Source organism: Canis lupus, chromosome 11, assembly GCF_048164855.1.
Source record: "Canis lupus baileyi chromosome 11, mCanLup2.hap1, whole genome shotgun sequence".
Taxonomy (NCBI): Eukaryota; Metazoa; Chordata; class Mammalia; order Carnivora; family Canidae; genus Canis; species Canis lupus.
In genome coordinates this window covers 36,043,665-36,060,284 of record NC_132848.1, presented here as the reverse complement: position 1 = coordinate 36,060,284, position 16,620 = coordinate 36,043,665, and the positions used below count along the sequence as shown (strand labels likewise).

At 38.5% G+C, this 16,620-nt stretch overlaps 1 protein-coding gene across 2 annotated transcripts in view; it reads right to left on the bottom strand.

Moving 5' to 3' along the window:
* ALDH1L2 (aldehyde dehydrogenase 1 family member L2) overlaps nt 1-16,620 on the bottom strand; it is a 65,493-nt gene that overhangs the window by 20,909 nt on the left and 27,964 nt on the right. For both annotated transcript variants that reach the window (XM_072844261.1, XM_072844260.1), the window contains exons 7-14: nt 15,742-15,876; nt 14,536-14,661; nt 13,881-13,972; nt 11,963-12,110; nt 5,271-5,390; nt 4,564-4,691; nt 2,512-2,662; nt 30-100 (exon numbers count right to left, since the gene is read on the bottom strand). In XM_072844261.1, the coding sequence (XP_072700362.1) occupies nt 30-100; nt 2,512-2,662; nt 4,564-4,691; nt 5,271-5,390; nt 11,963-12,110; nt 13,881-13,972; nt 14,536-14,661; nt 15,742-15,876 (971 nt within the window). The remainder of the gene's footprint in view (nt 1-29; nt 101-2,511; nt 2,663-4,563; nt 4,692-5,270; nt 5,391-11,962; nt 12,111-13,880; nt 13,973-14,535; nt 14,662-15,741; nt 15,877-16,620) is intronic.

Below are 16,620 nucleotides of genomic sequence, written 5' to 3'. Positions count from 1 at the left end.
AGTCACCCAAGGTGCTCTCCTTGTCTTACCCAAGTGGCTCCTTCTTGGTGAAGGTCAGATTGCGATTTGGACGGGCTTGGTTGATTGGAATGGTAGAGCCCTAAAAAGTAAAAAAGGTTGATACTTAATTTACTAATTTAAATGAATAAATCTAATCTCAAGGAATCTATTTTCTGTCTGCCTCTCTTAATTTTTCTTAACTGGTATGAAAAGTCAGTGTTCAATTTATAAGAAAAAAGGAATTGTTATCTCTTTATGGAGAGAGTAAGACACAGAAGAATAATATGTCTGTCTATCTATGAATGTATCTTTATATACTAAACACAGCAACTTAAAAAATATATATTTTATTTATTTATTTGAGAGAGAGCACGAGTGGGAGGGGAGGGGCACAGGGAGAGGGAGAGGCAGACTCCCCACTGAGTAGGGAGCCTGTGGCAGGACTTGAACCCAGGACCTTGAGATCATGACCTGAGCCAAAGGCAAATGCCCCATTAACTGAGCCACCCAGGTGCCCCCATATACTAAACATAACTGCAATTTAGTTACCTCCATTCCTAATTTCTTGGCATGGCAGAGAATGTTAATTGCCTGCCCACTTCCCATTCTTCCCTCTGCTCTTAGTAACAAAAACCCTATCATAGTGACAGCCATGTACCCAGATAAAATTCTGTTTTCCAGTTTCCAGAGCAGATAGGGATGGTCAATGGAAGACGTAAACACAAGGCGTTAATAGGGTAGTGCTCTCTGCAGGAGGATGACTCAGCTCTGACACATGCTCTTTTACCATAAACCCCCATGGTCTCTTCAGCCTTCTTCCTGCTCAGAACGTCCCTGAAATGGCTAATAACTGCAGTGGTTATCATGAGGCCATGACACAGCCTCAAGGGCAGAGATCACACGGTACTAAGGATGGCCTGGTAGAGAGGGAGGAGAACTGCATGTCATATACTAGCCCTGACTACTTGCCTTCGTGCTTCTTGAAAATGAGGTAAAACAAAGTTCCTACTTGAATTTCTGTTACATGCAACCAAACTTAATCCCAACTAATTCACAATAGTAGTCTTTAATTGAAGTTATTCATTTGTTTCCCCACGTACAAAAGTATTGCTGTTACTAATTACAAGTGTCTGTCTCTTACCTGAAATCCTTGGGGCCAAGTGTGTTTTAGGATTCAGAATTATTTAGACTATAGAAACATAATGTAACACATATACCTTATATTATCTATGACCCCAGTAGGGTCTGGAGCAGTTCCTCATAATCAAAGACATGATTATGGGAATATTTATTTAATGAAACATATGAATATTCCCTCTAAGTGATATAAATACAAACTATAAGTAGGCTCATAGTAGTTCAGGCCAGTTTTTGGCAATAAATAAGTTTGAACCACCCAAACCAATTAATTTTAAGGTTTTGGAGCTCTTTAGATCTCATAATTGAAGATAAAGGATGGACCTGAACCACCATTACTAAATACTTACATCTTTATGACTTTGTGACTGAATAATAATGAAGCTTATATTGATGTGCAAGCCCTCATCTGTTGCAGACTTGTTGCCAAGCCTCACTCCATAACTTGCAGGGTTTGTATTATTGTAACCATGTTACAGAAGAGAAAAGTAAGGCTTAGAGACATAAAATAACTTTAACATTAGCTGGTAACTGACAAAGCTAACACTTGAACCCAGGTCTGACTATATCAATAGTGGTGACAGTAACTCGCTCAAATAAAATATTGTTTCCCAGTCTTCTTAGCAGACAGAGAAGGCCAATGGGAGATATAAGTACAAGGGAGGGTGGGGTTGATGTTTAAAGCCCTTTTGTCTTTCTCTCCCTTCCCCACTTCCTCCTTCCTGCTGTTGGGAGCATGGCTGTGATGGCTGGTATCACAGTGATTATCATGAGTCTATGAGCCGCATGCATGCTTGTCTTTATTATAAGCCTTACCTTTACCTCTTGCATATACCCAATGTGGAGGTCAAGTGTAATTGCCACTTACCACCATCACACTTGTGCTATTTACTTTCTTATAGAAAAAGAGAAATGAAATATTTATTGTATCTGTGTCTTAGAAAAGTTATTTTTCTTATACCCAGCCTACTTAGATCATGTATGTTAGCTGTCTGGTGTCTGCAGGCATTTGAGTTTTCAATCTCTTCATGATACTCTATATGTCCAGAAGATGATTAGATGCCTTTAGAGATATTATAGTAAAATATAAAAAATATCATTAGACTTCAGAAAATCTTGAGTTCAAATCCTAGGCTCTATAGTTTACTTACTAACGATGTGACCATTTACAAGTCATTCACTGTCCTCCAGAGTCTGTTTCCTTACGTGCAATAAGGGACAACAGCTATCTATCTACCATGGATGATTGTTAGAAAGATGAGATAAGAAAACCTAATAGATAACTCTAAAACAGTGCCTTTCCGAACTACTAAATGTCCGGCCCTTTTCCTTCTGGGATGATCTCCACGGAGACAAATAACATTTGTACCTTACCTGAATTTTGTCACACCAGCCAGCAAAATATCTGAATGTTTGCACAGACATTCCGATGTGAGTCTTCAGAGCCAGGGTATAGACAGCGCCTGAATCAAGGGCTTCAATGGTTGCCAGTTCTTCCTGGTTTTCTTCCAGGAGGTCTGCAAGTCTGTACGATCAGTGAAAGGAATTCATTCAGCAAATATTGATTGAGCTCCTATTATGTATAAGGCACCATCCTAAGGCCTGAGAGAATTCAGAGGTGAACACACATGGATGAGGTCTCTCCCCTCATAAAGAATGTGGTCCAGCAGGGAAGATGTTAAATCATTTCACAAATAATTTGTTCCAAGAATTACAAAAAGAAGTGTGGGTAGCCTGTACCATTTGCCTCATAAATATATCAGAAGTAGAAGAGTGATTGAGCCACAGTAATCTAGGGGATTGGGGCACCTAGGTGGCTCAGTGGTTGAGTGTCTGTCTTTGGCTCAGGGTGTGACCCTGGGGTCCTGAGATTGAGTCCTGCATCGGGCTCCCTGCATGGAGCCTGCTTCTCCCTCTGCCTGTGTCTCTGCTTCTCTCTGTGTCTCTCATGAACAAATAAATAAAATCTAAACAAACAAACAAACTGAGGGGATCAATGACAGAAAACAGTAGCAATGTGGCCAATTTATGAATATACAGGGAGATGTTACAGAGTGCAATCCATGAGAATCCAGAATATGAGGATTTCTGGTTGGTACAGAAATGTTTCCAGCACTAACTGAAGAGGACAAGATAGAAAAACATGGGGTGAATTACAGATATCACAATGAATTTCTGTTAGGTGTCTAGATTCTGTGGCAAAATGAGTTGAGGATGGTCTAATGGCTCTGAAATAGTCAAAATTCATCTTTTGTGTTCCCCTCAACCATTGGTTTTCTTTCCATCCTTTAGTGGTTCTGTGAGTAAGTTCCAATCTAAAATTGGGCTCAAAATCCCTCTTCCTCAATGTTTCTTCCAGATCCTGCTCTAAGCGATATTTTGGCCAGGCCAGCGTTTGGCTCTGGGAAAGCAGAAAAGTGAATTTATGATTGAATTTAATTAGTCTCGGCATATGCAGTTACTGATTTATAATACTCTTTCCAGGCCTTACTATTTTTCTTCCTCACTCTGACTCCCTACAAGTCAAGTAGATTTAAAATTTGTCTTTTAAAAAAAATGTTTTAAAGTTAAATTCAATTAGCCAAGATATAGTACATCATTAGTTTCAGATGTAGTTTTCAATAATTCATCAGTTGCCCATCCATCACATGCCCTCCTTAATTCCCGTCAGCCAGTAATCCTGTCCCTCTACCCCCCTTCTCTCCAGCAACCCTTAGTTTGTTTCCCAGAGTTAAGAGTCTCTCCTGGTTTGTCTCCCTCTCTGACTTTTTTCCCCATTCAGTTTTCCCTCCTTCCCTTATGGTTCTCTGTGCTATTTCTTATGATAATTGTCTTTCTTCGGTTGACTTTGTCTTTGAAAACAACAAAGAATATTCCCCATTTGCTGTTGTAAATCCATCCTCCACACTGCTCTATGACCTGGGAGGATGACCTTTATAGGCCAGATCACCTGGCTCTCCTGCTCTGTCACTGGGCTTGACTAATGAGAGAGAAAGTGATTGGGGATTCCATTCTCCAGCATCTTCACAGATGGGCTGTGATTCAGCAGCTGCTGCATCCCTTCACCAAAAACCCTGGAGTGAGGTCTTCTACGGCTACAGATCTTGTCAGATTCCAGTAGTCTCTTCCTCTGTCCCAGACCTTGGAGTAGTAACAGTTTCCTCCTGCTGCTGCCCCTAACTAGGTACCTCATTATCCCTCATCCTTGCCCACGTCTTTGTAAATGGTTCTTAATTGAACTTTTTTTCCTGCTGTTACAAAGAATATTACAAAAATCAAGAACTCATATATATGGAACTTTATATGATGTTAATAACAGAAGACATATAATAGGTGGATACTAGAATATTTTTGGGAAATGTTTAAAATCTTGGCAATGTTAGCCAACATCCCAAGGTAGTAGTTCTGTGTTTTTAAAAACCACACCTGTACATCAATCTTCCTCTTTCTCTTGCATTCATTCTTCCCCATTCACCTTTTTCAAAGGCATCTTTTGCTGCTGCTACTGCTTTATCAACATCCACCAAAGAAGCATAGGATACTTTGCATATTGTCTGTTTCAAGAGAAGAAAAAATAGGGTATGAGTTGTTTAAATAGAGATATACAAATATGCCTCTTGAAATTAATATTATATTAATAGGAAAAATAGAGTATTACTTATAAAACCCAACGAATTTATGATGGAAAATCAATACATTCAGTAATATAGCAAAAAAATTTTAACATGGAAATCATTAGACTGAAAGTTTGGACTTCTCATGTCATACTACGTTTAGGAAGAATATATCTATCTCTTCTAGCACCTTACAGAAGCTGAATTTCTTGCCATGAGATTGCAAACTCTAAAAATTATTTTCTGCATATAGTTTTATTGGAGATATGCCTCTGATATGTATAGGTATAGTTATACATCTAAATTCATCATAAATATTCACTCAATAAAATAATTTATTACAGTTAGCAGCCAGTACTAGAATTGAATAGTTGGAAGAAATACATGGAGTGCATTTATAATAAGTGCTCAGAGGCAAAGTGATAGAATAAAGTAACTTATTAAGACTGTCGGTTTTACAACTGTATAAATTAAAAATTCATGACCAGTGGTCGCTGTGCACACTAAGTAATTACTCACAGATCCATCTGTTGGGTTGATAGTATCATAGGTCTTTCCATCATTAGCATCTGTGAACTGTCCATTTATGAAACATTGATATGGCATTTTCACGGTCATTTCATTGACCTCCTTTGAAACCTAAAATAGAGAATTATATTAACAGATTCGGTGGATTTCTCTGCTTACCCATTTGATAACAATTAGCAATAAAGAGGTTGACAGGAGAAGTTATGTCGATAGGATTCTAGTTACTAGTCTCTGGAAGATATAAACTTACGTAAGATTTGGGCCTCATGATGCTCAGATTGGCCACTGAGCCAGGAGGCCAGCATCTCTGATAACCAAAGTACTCTAAGGCTGGGCCTTATCAATACTTCAGATTTTCTACAGAAATAAAAGAGAACTCAAAAGACCTCCAGATAATGGAAATGGCACCATCTAGTGGCAACATCTATGGAGCACAGCCATTGCATTCATTTGAAACCTTGAAATTGCCTTTGTGGATTAGGTTGCCTTTTACACTGGTGCCATTTTAAGTTTTCCTTCCTTAAGTTCCTCCTCATTTTCACTTTCTCTTTCTCTTTCAAATGTGTTGCCTAAATTGTATTCTTTACTGTTACCTAGTGAGTGAATTTAGATTAGTCCATTAACTACTATGAACTTCAGTTTTTTCAACAATAAAAAGTGGAGGGGTGCCTGGGTGGCTCAGTAGGTTAAGCGACTGACTCTTGTTTTCAGCTCAGGTCAGGATATGAGGGTTGTAGGATCAGGCCCAGTTGGGCACCCTGCTCAACAGGGTATCTGCTTGAGACTCTCTCCATCTCCCTCTACCCCTTCCTCCATCTGCTTTCTCTCTCAAATAAATAAAGTCTTAAAAAAATAATAAAAAGAGAATAATGTTACCTGCCTCATACAGTTATTACATGGAATAACTGAGAAAACATATTGAAAAAGCATTATTAGAATAAAATTTCATATCAATGCAAGATATACAGAGTCAATGTAATGATTTAAAAATAATTTCATATAGAGAAATTGATCATGTTTTAAAAAGGAATAGAAAAATATCAAGAGGTCATCAGTCTTATCCTACAGATAAGAAATGTTTCTATGAAATATTTCCATTCTGGGACACCTGGGTGGCTCAGTGGTTGAGTGTCTGCCTTTGGCTCAGGGCATGATCCCAGGGTCCTAGGTTCGAGTCCTCCGTTGGGCTCCCTGCAGGGAGCTTGCTTCTCCCTCTGCCTGTGTCTCTGCCTCTCTGTGTGTCTCTTATGAATAAACAAATAAAATCATTAAAAAAGAAATATTTCCATTCTATTTATGTAGGACTTAATGAAGGAATCTCATCTGACTTGACGTGTCTAGTCCCCGTAAACTCATCATTCTGAAAATGTGCTAAGTGTCTTCCATGTACCATCTAATTTGATTCTTCCAACCATCCTATGAGGTATATATCATTATTGTCTCATTTAACATATGAGGAAGCCACTGAGGGGGGCACTTGACGGGATGAACACTGGGTGTTATTCTGTATGTTGGTAAATTGAACACCAATAAAAAATAAATTTATTTAAAAAAAAATGAGGAAGCCAAGGCTTAGAGAAGTTAAGTAACTTGCCATAGGTTGCATGGCTGGTAAGTAATGCTATGTGGGTTCAACTTTAGGTGGGTCTGACACCCAAATTCATGTTCTTAACCAGATGATGCTAAACTGCTTCCCAAATTTACCTAAATTTTATTAAAAACAAATGGATGAGAAGCATTTCTGGCATAATAGACCAGACACCACTAAAAATCCACTCCTTCATAAAAGCCACAAGAATGTTAGAAAATATCGTCAAAAATCATTCTTCTCAGGACTCTGGAGAATAACCAAAAGCTTGAGAATCCATTTATTCAAGAAAAATTCAAGAAAAACAGTGGAATCTCTGTAAGAACAGTGAGTTCTGTGGTATATTAATTGTCCTACTCTTTCCTATCTGTCTCTTAACAGTGCAGCAGTAACTTGAAAACCAATATCCTTACAACCAGCAGTCTATTAGCCACCAACGGGGCGCACATGGCTCCCCAGAAGCTCCCTAGAGGCCTTATCTCCACAGAGTTCCCCGATGCTAAGCTCTATACTCTGTGTCTTTCTTTACTTAACCTAACTCAGAGCTTGCTCTGCACAAACTACCTGAGTCCTTCAGTAGACTCTGAGAGACTTATCAGTACAAGAAATTTAAGGAAATCTATGTCTGATCATCAGCTGATGACCAAACCAAGTAGAGACTTCAGTGGTGGCAAACAACAAAGAATACAGGCCTTACAGGATTAGCCCAAGAAACTCACTAAAGAGAGAAAAACCAACAACAACCAGCAACAACAATAATCCCCGTGAAGGGAGAGGTCTTATTCCCAGAGTTGCCACATTATGAAACAGATGGTTTTCAACAAAAGATTGCAAGATACATGAAGAAACACGAAAGAATAGAGTGGCCAATATACAGGACAAAAAAAAAAAAAAGGGTCAATAGAAACCATCCTGGAAAAGACTTAGCACTGGATTTATTAGAAAAATATTTAAATAATTGCTTTTGTAAATATGTCCCAATAACTAAAAGAAATGATGTCTAAAATATTAAAGGAACATAAGAGAACAATGTCTCACCAAATAGAGAATATCAATAAAGAGATAAGAATTATAAGAAAAGAACCAAAGAGAAATTCTGGAGCTGAATAGTGCAATAAGTGAAACTTCACAAATTCACCATAGGGGCTCAATAGTAGATTCAAGCAAACAGAATAGAGAACTAGCAAACTAGACAATAGGTCAATAGATATTATCCAGTCTGAAAACAGGAAGGAAAAAAGGAGAGAAGAGGAAAGCAGCAGGAAGAATATTTGAAGAAATAGTAAATAAAAATGTCCCAAATTTGATGAAGAACATTAAACCATACAACCAAGAAGCTCAACAAACTCTAGGTAGGATAAAAGAGATCCATTCTAGAAGCATCATAATAAAATGGTCAAAAGCCAAAGATAATGAGGGAATCTTGAAAGGGACAGGAGAGAAGCAACCCATCACAGAAAATGGATCCTCAATAAAATTAACAGATGACTGATGCTTAGAAACCATGGAGGCCAGAAGTCAATAGATTGACACATTAAAAGTGCTGAAAGAAAAAGACTGTGGGGATGCTTGGGTGGTTCAGTGGTTGAGCATCTGCCTTCAGCTCAGGGTATGATCCCACGGTCCTGGGATCGAGTCCCACATCAGGCTCCCTGCATGGAGCCTGCTTCTCCCTCTGCCTATGTCTCTGCCTGCCTCTCTCTCTGTGTCTCTCATGAATAAATAAATAATAAAATCTTTAAAAAAAGAGAGAGAGAAAAAGACTGTGAGCCAAAAATTCCATATACAGCAAAAGCACTCTCCAAAAACAAAGGAGAAATTCAGTCATTCCCAAATGAACAAAGACTGAGAGAATTCCTTGCTAGCACACTGCCCTTCAAAAAGTACTAAAAGGTGTCCTTCAGGTTGAAACAAAAGGACTCTAGACAGAACGTGAATCTACAGGAATAAAGCACACTGATAAAAGTAAATACAGAAGTCAGTATACATGTATATTTGTTTTTAACTCTTCTCATGATTTAAAAGACAACTGCATGAAACAATAATTGTAAAACTATGTTGGTGGGCTTACAATGTATAAAGATGTAATTTATATGACAACAATATCACAAATGAGGGGATAGGGAGCAGAACTAAATTACCGCAAAGTTTTTCTACACTATTGTTATTAGGTTGACATGAATCTGAACTGAACTGGAGTGTTCAAACAAAAGTGTTCATTGTAATCCTCAAGGCAACCACAAAGCAACTAACTAAAAATATATAGTGAAAGAAATAATAAGGGATCAAAATGGTATACTAGACTATATTTAATACAAACAAAATGCAGTAAAGGAAAAATAGAGGAGCAAAAAAGGTCAAGAGAAGACATATACAGACATACCTCAGAGACATTGCAGGCTCAGTTCCAGACTACCTCAATAAAGAGAATATCGCAATAAAGCAAGCCAAATGAACTTATTGGTTTCCAGTGCATATAAAAGCCATGTTTACACTATACTATCTTATACACTAGTTTATTAAGTATGCAATATCATTATGTCTAAAAAATCAATGTATATATTGTAATTAATAATACTTTATCAACTATACTTCAATTAAAAAATAAACACTTGATTATAAAAAAATGGTAACCATCATCTGAGCTTTGAGTGGGTTATAATCACTGATCACAGATTAACACTGATCACAGACTATAGCAAATATAATAGCAATGAAAAAGTTTGAAATATTGTGGGAATTACCAAAACGTGATATAGAGACATGATATGAGCAAATGCTGTTGGAAAGATGGTGCCAATTGACTTACCCAACACAAGATTGCCACAAACTTTAATTTGTGAAAAATGCACTATATATGAAGCACAGTAAAGCAAAAAGCAATAAAGCAAGGTATGCCTGTAAGAGCACAGTGAGAAAGAATAGATAAATTAAACTGAATCAAATAATAAACTTTTATGCATCAAAGGACACTGTCAAAGAAGTGAAAATAAAGCCCACAGAATGGGAGAAAATGTATACAAATCATGTATCTGATTAAGGTCTAGTATCCGAAGTACACAAAAGCCCCTTACAGCTCAACATCAAAAAGACATATATTCCAATTAAAAAACAAGCAAAGGATTTGGATGGACATTTTCCCAAAAAAGATATACAAATGGCCAATAAGCACATGAAAAGATGCTCATTGTTAGTCACCAGGGAAATGTAAATCAAAGCCACAGTGAGATACCATTTCACACCTCTAGCTAAAAAAAAGGCAAGACAGGGACACCTGGGTGGTTTGGTGGTTGAGCATCTGCCTTTGGTTCAGGGTGTGTCCCTGGGGTCCTGGGATCAAGTCCCACATTGGGCTCCCCGCAGGGAGCCTGCTTCTCCCTCCGCCTGTGTCTCTCTCACTGTGTTTCTCATGAATAAGTAAATAAAATCTTTTAAAAAGAATAAAATAGGCAAGACAGACAACAGCAAATGTTGGTGAGGACATGGAGAAATTAGAATCTTTCTACACTGCTAGTAGGATTGCAAAATGGCATAACCACTTTGGCAAACAGATTAGCAGTTCCTCAAACAGTTAAACAGAGTTACTATATGACTTCATCAATTGCCTTTCTAGATATCTATCCCAGAGAACTGAAAACACGTGTTCACACAAAAGCTGACACACGAATTTTCATAGCACCATTATTTAGAATAGCCAAAGAGTGAAAACAACCCAAGTGTCCATTCACTGAGGAACGAATAAACAAAATGTGGTATATCCATAGCACGGAATAGTATCTGGCCAGAAAAAGAGTAAAGAGCTGAACACACATTACAGCATGGATGAGCCTTGACCACATGGTGCTCAGTGAAAGAAGCCAAATGCAAAAGGCCACAAATGGTGTAATTCCATGTATATGAAATATCTATATAAATAACAAAAAATGATATAATTATTATACCAATAGACAAATCTGCGGAGACAAAAAGGAGATTAGTGGTTTCTGGGGGCCAGAAGTAGGGGGAAGAGAGCAGAGCATTACTGTTAGTAGATACAGGGTTCCTTTTTGGGTGATAAAAATGTTCCATAATCAGCAGTGATGGTTGCACAACTCTGTAAATATACTTAAAACCACTGGCCTGGGACACCTGGATGGCTCAGTTAAGTGTCTGCCTTTGGCTCAGGCCATGATCCTGGGGTCCTTGGATCAAGCCCCATGTCAGGCTCCCTGCTCTATAGGGAGTCTGCTTCTCCCTCTGCCTCTGCCTCTGCTCATATTTCCCCCACCCACTCTCTCTCTCTCAAATAAATAAACAAATCTTAAAAATAAAAGAAGTTTCTAAAACAAATAAAAAAAAATAAAACCACTGAACTATACATTTTACAAGAGTGAATTTTGGGGTGCCTGGGTGGCTCAGTTGGTTAAGCACCTATTTTTGATTTCAGCTCAGGTCGTGATCTTAGGGTCCTGGGATTGAGCCTCATGTCAGGCTTTGTACTCACAAGGAGTCTGCTTGGGATTCTCTCTCTCCCTCTGCTCCTGCCCTTCCCCTGCTCACTGTCTCTCTTTTTTTTTTTCTCTCTCTCTCTCTCTCTAATATATAATAAGTAAACATTTTTAAAAATAAAGCAAAAGAGTGAATTTTATGGTGTATCTTAATGAAACAGCTTTTTCAAGAAGGCCATAAATAATGAAAGTAAATAAAGGGGAAAGGAGAAAAAATAAGTGTAAATATCAGAGACGGAAACAGACATGAAAGACTCCTAACTCTGGGAAATGAACTAGGGGTGGTGGAAGGGAAGGTGGGCGGAGGGTGGGGGTGACTGGGTGGCGGGCACTGAGGTGGGCACTTGATGGGATGAGCACTGGGTGTTATCTGTATGTTGACAAATTGAACACCAATAAAAATAAATTTATTTAAAAAAATTAAAAAAAATAAAACAGAATGCAGCTAGTTGAAAAAAAAAAAAGAAATAGCTTTTTCAAAAAGGCCATAAAAAAATGGACAGAAGGCACAGAATTCCCTTATAGCTTATATGTGTAGTGCCTATCATGCGGCATCCTCACTGTTGTGTCAACATGATGTAGATTTCAGGCAGCGTGGAGAAGCTTACATAATCCACCACTAGTTCCACTTCTTGATCTTCTCCTCTCAATTTCCTCACGACTTTTTGGATGAAGTCTTCGAACTTGGTGGCCATATAGACATCTTCGTTCTGCAGCTGAAGCCCACCACACCTCTGTCTGATCTCCTCAACCAGCCTGGACAGAAGCAGCAGCTCACCATTACTTACACTTTTAAAAGGATTTAGGGGAACCATATTAACACATTTTCCACATTGTTTGTAGATAAGACATGCTACAAACCCATTTGTACAGAGCCTCGGAGATCTTCCATGATAATAACTGAAGAAATTGGTAAGACCAGGAGAACAAAATTAAAAAGCTGTCCTGAAGGACAGTGGATATTCTCTTGTTTTTAACTTTGTATATAGGTAGAAAGAAAAGAAACCAAGGCAAAAAAAAAATTTTTTTTACCTACTTGTAAGCAAGATAATAGGGGGCACATAAAATTAGTTCCTTTCCTTTCAAAGGTACTACAAGAACAATAAATAAAGGAAAGTCCCTAACTGTAAAGAGTATGAAACAAAAGTCATATTGTATAATATTGTCTCTGGATCATGTATAAGAATGAAACAAACATGTTGTTTGCATTACATGGTTAGTGTCACTACAAAGTAGAATCATGTTAGGTTAAGATAACTTCTGAAGTCTCTACTGATCCTTTGATTTTTTGCTGTTAATTTTACAAATTATAGCTGTTATTTGCCATTGCTTGAATATCACCAGTGTGCTAGCTGCAGGACAGAAATATCACCACAGTTGTTTGGTCATTTCTTCTCCAAAAGAGATGAGGTGCTTTGGCAGTTCCAGGTAACAGCATCAGGTGATTATAGTGATTCAGATACTCAAACAGAAAATGGGCAATTCTAGCAGGAGCGTCTTGCTAGTAAAAAAAGTAATAGCATAGTACTGAAATCTTTAATTGAGTAAATTAGAAGTTTCTGGGAACTCACAGATCATAGCTAAGAAATTTGTTATTTGAGGAACCAAAACTCTTGACTTGATGATGCTATTTGCTCTGGAGATGATTGTTTGGATTTAGTGGAATAAAAGCTCCATGAATTAAAGAACTTTGTCCTGTTCATGACTGTATTCCCAGAGTTCAAAGTGTTCCTGATATGTAGTGCATATATAGTGAGTACTCAATAAATGTTGTGGAATAAATGAGTGATAAGAAAATAAACAGAATGATCATAAAGAACACTCACTTTTTTGACATGAGGAGCAGCATTCTTTAACTTATTTAATTAGTGAATGGCCATAGTGTAGCCAGCCCTCAAAGCAAAATATCTCTGCAAGACTCTCCGGTATTAGGATCCTCACAGACTGTTTTTTTTTTTTTTTTTTTTTTTTTTTTTTTTGCCATAAAAGAGGGCCTCTAGGACTCTAGCTCTTTCAACTTGCCATAAACCTTTATAGAGAAATTCTGACTATAGGGCAATGATTCTTCCTCTTGCAAGTATACTAATAATCCTTATTCTAGCTATATTTTACTGGGTAATTTTGAGGGATAGGATAAAAAAGATATTGGGGTAAATGTAATCAATGTCAAGTATGCTTCTGAATCAGACTATGTAGGTAATTCCTGATTAACATTCTCATCCAGAGCTTCACCATTCCAAAATTAGCTAAGAAATGTAAGGGCAAATTTTTAAAAGAAACAAACAATTAGAAGCATCAGTTTTCTAGGTTTAAAGGGCATATGAAAACTACTCCTGGCTAGCAACAAAGAGAAAGGAACAAATATACATGTTTGACATGGAAACAATTCAAAAAAGATGAAGAAAAGAGTAGAGTGGGTATGGTAAAATGATAACATCCAGAACAAAGGATTGGATTTGATTTTCAAAGTCAAAGTCAAAAAAATCTCTAGTGGAGGGGCATGAGTCAATAGGGTAATCGTTTTACCTGACAACATCCATTGAGCTCGCTCCAGATTTAAAGAAGTCTGTTGAGTCTTCAATAACAGGGACATTGCTTAAAATTCCAGCCCAGATGACCTATACAGCAAGGGTAATTTTTATGAAGGATGTGCCATGAACAACACAATGGTAGAGACTGGCCAGCTCCTCACCAAACCTACTATTTTTTCATCTTGGATATGTGGCTTGACTACATTTTTCAGCATCTTTTCAAGTCAGATGCAGCCATATGACTGACTTCTAGCCAATGAATAGGAGCAGAAGTGAAATTGACTCCTAGTCTTGACCCATGCAAAACCTCCTTCACACAATTCTCTGTACTCTTTAGCCCTTGGCTGTCTGGAATGTAGATGACCCCTAGGGTGACCTTGAAGATAGCAGAACTTGGGGCCCCAAATGACAGCACCCCTAATCCTTACATTCCAGCTTCTCCCCTCACCCCCATGTTGACCTAGAGCTGCCTTGAATAATTTTGTGAGAAATAAATTTGCATATGCATTTTGGAGTTGATTTCATATGACAGCTAACACAAAAAAGAGGAGAGAAAGTACTTCCTCCCTACTCTGAAGACTGATGGTGCCATGACCAAAATGCTTCAGTTTTCTAAGGTAAGAGTAACATTAAGGACATCACATGTTCACCTTGATGGTCCCTGCCACCTTGACCTCTTCGGCTGTAAGTTCTACCACTGATGTCTCACCGGCTGAAAAGTACTGAGAAGCAGGAATCATTCTTCCATCTTCAAACTGCAGATTTCTCACCATCAGCTATAAAATAGTGACAAAAAGAGCAGAGGAATTGAAGATTCAGACAATGCAAGAGTAAGATGGTGGGAGATGGAGTGTCATATATGAATACAAAGATCAGCTTGTTTGGCAAATAGAAAAATATGAACTAAAAACCCTTACCATTATGTGTCAAAGATCTGAACTGGTATTTTACTAATGGCAGCAGAAAGGAGAAAGTTAAGTCTAGGGCTAGATACGTCTCAAAATTGAAAACAAGCTCTAGAAAAAATTGACATTTGGGTGTAACATCTTTAGACTAAAACCTACTATAACTCCTCTTCCTCCACCCACTACTACAACTATCACTTCCCCTCCTCCCTCATGGCCATCATCTGAACACTTACTCCGCAGCAAGCACAGTGCTAAGTATGTATGTGTGTATCATTTAGTCTCATGAATCCTGATGGAAGCAGGTCCCATTATCATCCTCATCTTACTGATAAGGAAATGGAGCTCAATGAGGTTAAGTAATTTGTCCAACACCACATAGCTAGTAAGTTACAGAGCTAAGGTCATAACCCAGAACTAGCTGGACCCAGAAGCCTACAATTTAATAACTGACCGCCCCCCCCTCCCGCCCCCTGCAAGCTACCAGAGTACACCTTTAGGCTGCAAATTCCCCTTTGCTATCTTCAAAGAGTCCACTAAAGGGCAAGAGCCCATGCTCTTGAGCACAGGGCAGTGTGAGTGGGTACCTGCATGGGAGGCAAAGGCAAGGAGCATCTGAAGAAGGCCACATCCACAGTATTTATCTTCCCAGACTCCAGCAGTGGGAAGGCAGGCAGATGAGACTACTCTGTGTTTCACAGATGGGGAAATGAAGATCCCAAGGGGAGAAGCATCCTCCCAAGACCAGCAAGTAACAGAGGAGGGGTTCACATTCTGTTTCCTGACTATATCCCAAGCACTTTCTACTGTACCACAAAGCACACTGTGCAGGTCCTTGAGGCCTCCCATATCCCACTGTATAGCCGATTACCTTGTGAAAGATATTCCCTTAGCAGCTTGGGTTATAGAAGGAAACCAAAAACATTATAGGTGACCATATTGAACACTCACTGCTTTTCCATCATTACCAAAAAGAACAAGTCCATTTTTGGTAACAAGACCAGGCTTCTTGGCACCTTTAATTTCCAGTGGTTCTCCAGGAGGCACAGAGCTTTTCAGTAATGATGAGCCATAGAACGTGACCATCTAAGAAAAAGAGCAAACCCAGGCCATGTAAGGAGGGAGTCATACCTACAAACAGGGTGTGGGCAAGCAGCACTCCCTGAAAACAAGCTCAAGTTGAATGATGATTTATGATAAAATTGAAATAGCCCAATGTGGGAGACAGTAGTAATCATCTGTAGAAATGACACAAAACGAGTGATAATCTATGAATGGATGACTGAAGAGATTCGAGAGTGCCTCACATCCAGAAGACGTTTATCATTTATTGACATTGATACAAAGATGAATGAGACAAAAAGTTCTCGCAGACGTCACAGCCTGAAGCTAGGGGTTTTGAAGGGGAGTAGAGGTGATGATGGGGAGTCATTGAGGGCAGATGTGGGGAGCAATCAGATCATTTTAGGCCAGTGTGATTACTGATGGGAAACACAGGGTGTTTTGTGGGTGAGTTCATGGAAACAGGACTGAATTCAGACTGTAACCAAGAGAATGTGATGCTAGATGATGTGTTAATATAATTCTATGACTATTAGCTATTAATTATTGAGCACTCTAAGAGTTATTATTGAATACTTATGCCAGAGACTAAGTACTTAAATGAATTAACATGTGTTAACTCACTTAATTTTCACAATGACCTATAACCAATAAAAGAGGCACTAGATACACCTGGGTGGCTCAGTGGTTGAGTGTCTGCCTTTGGCTCAAGGCATTATCCTGGGGTCCTGGGATCGAGTCCCACATCGGGCTCCCTGCATGGAACCT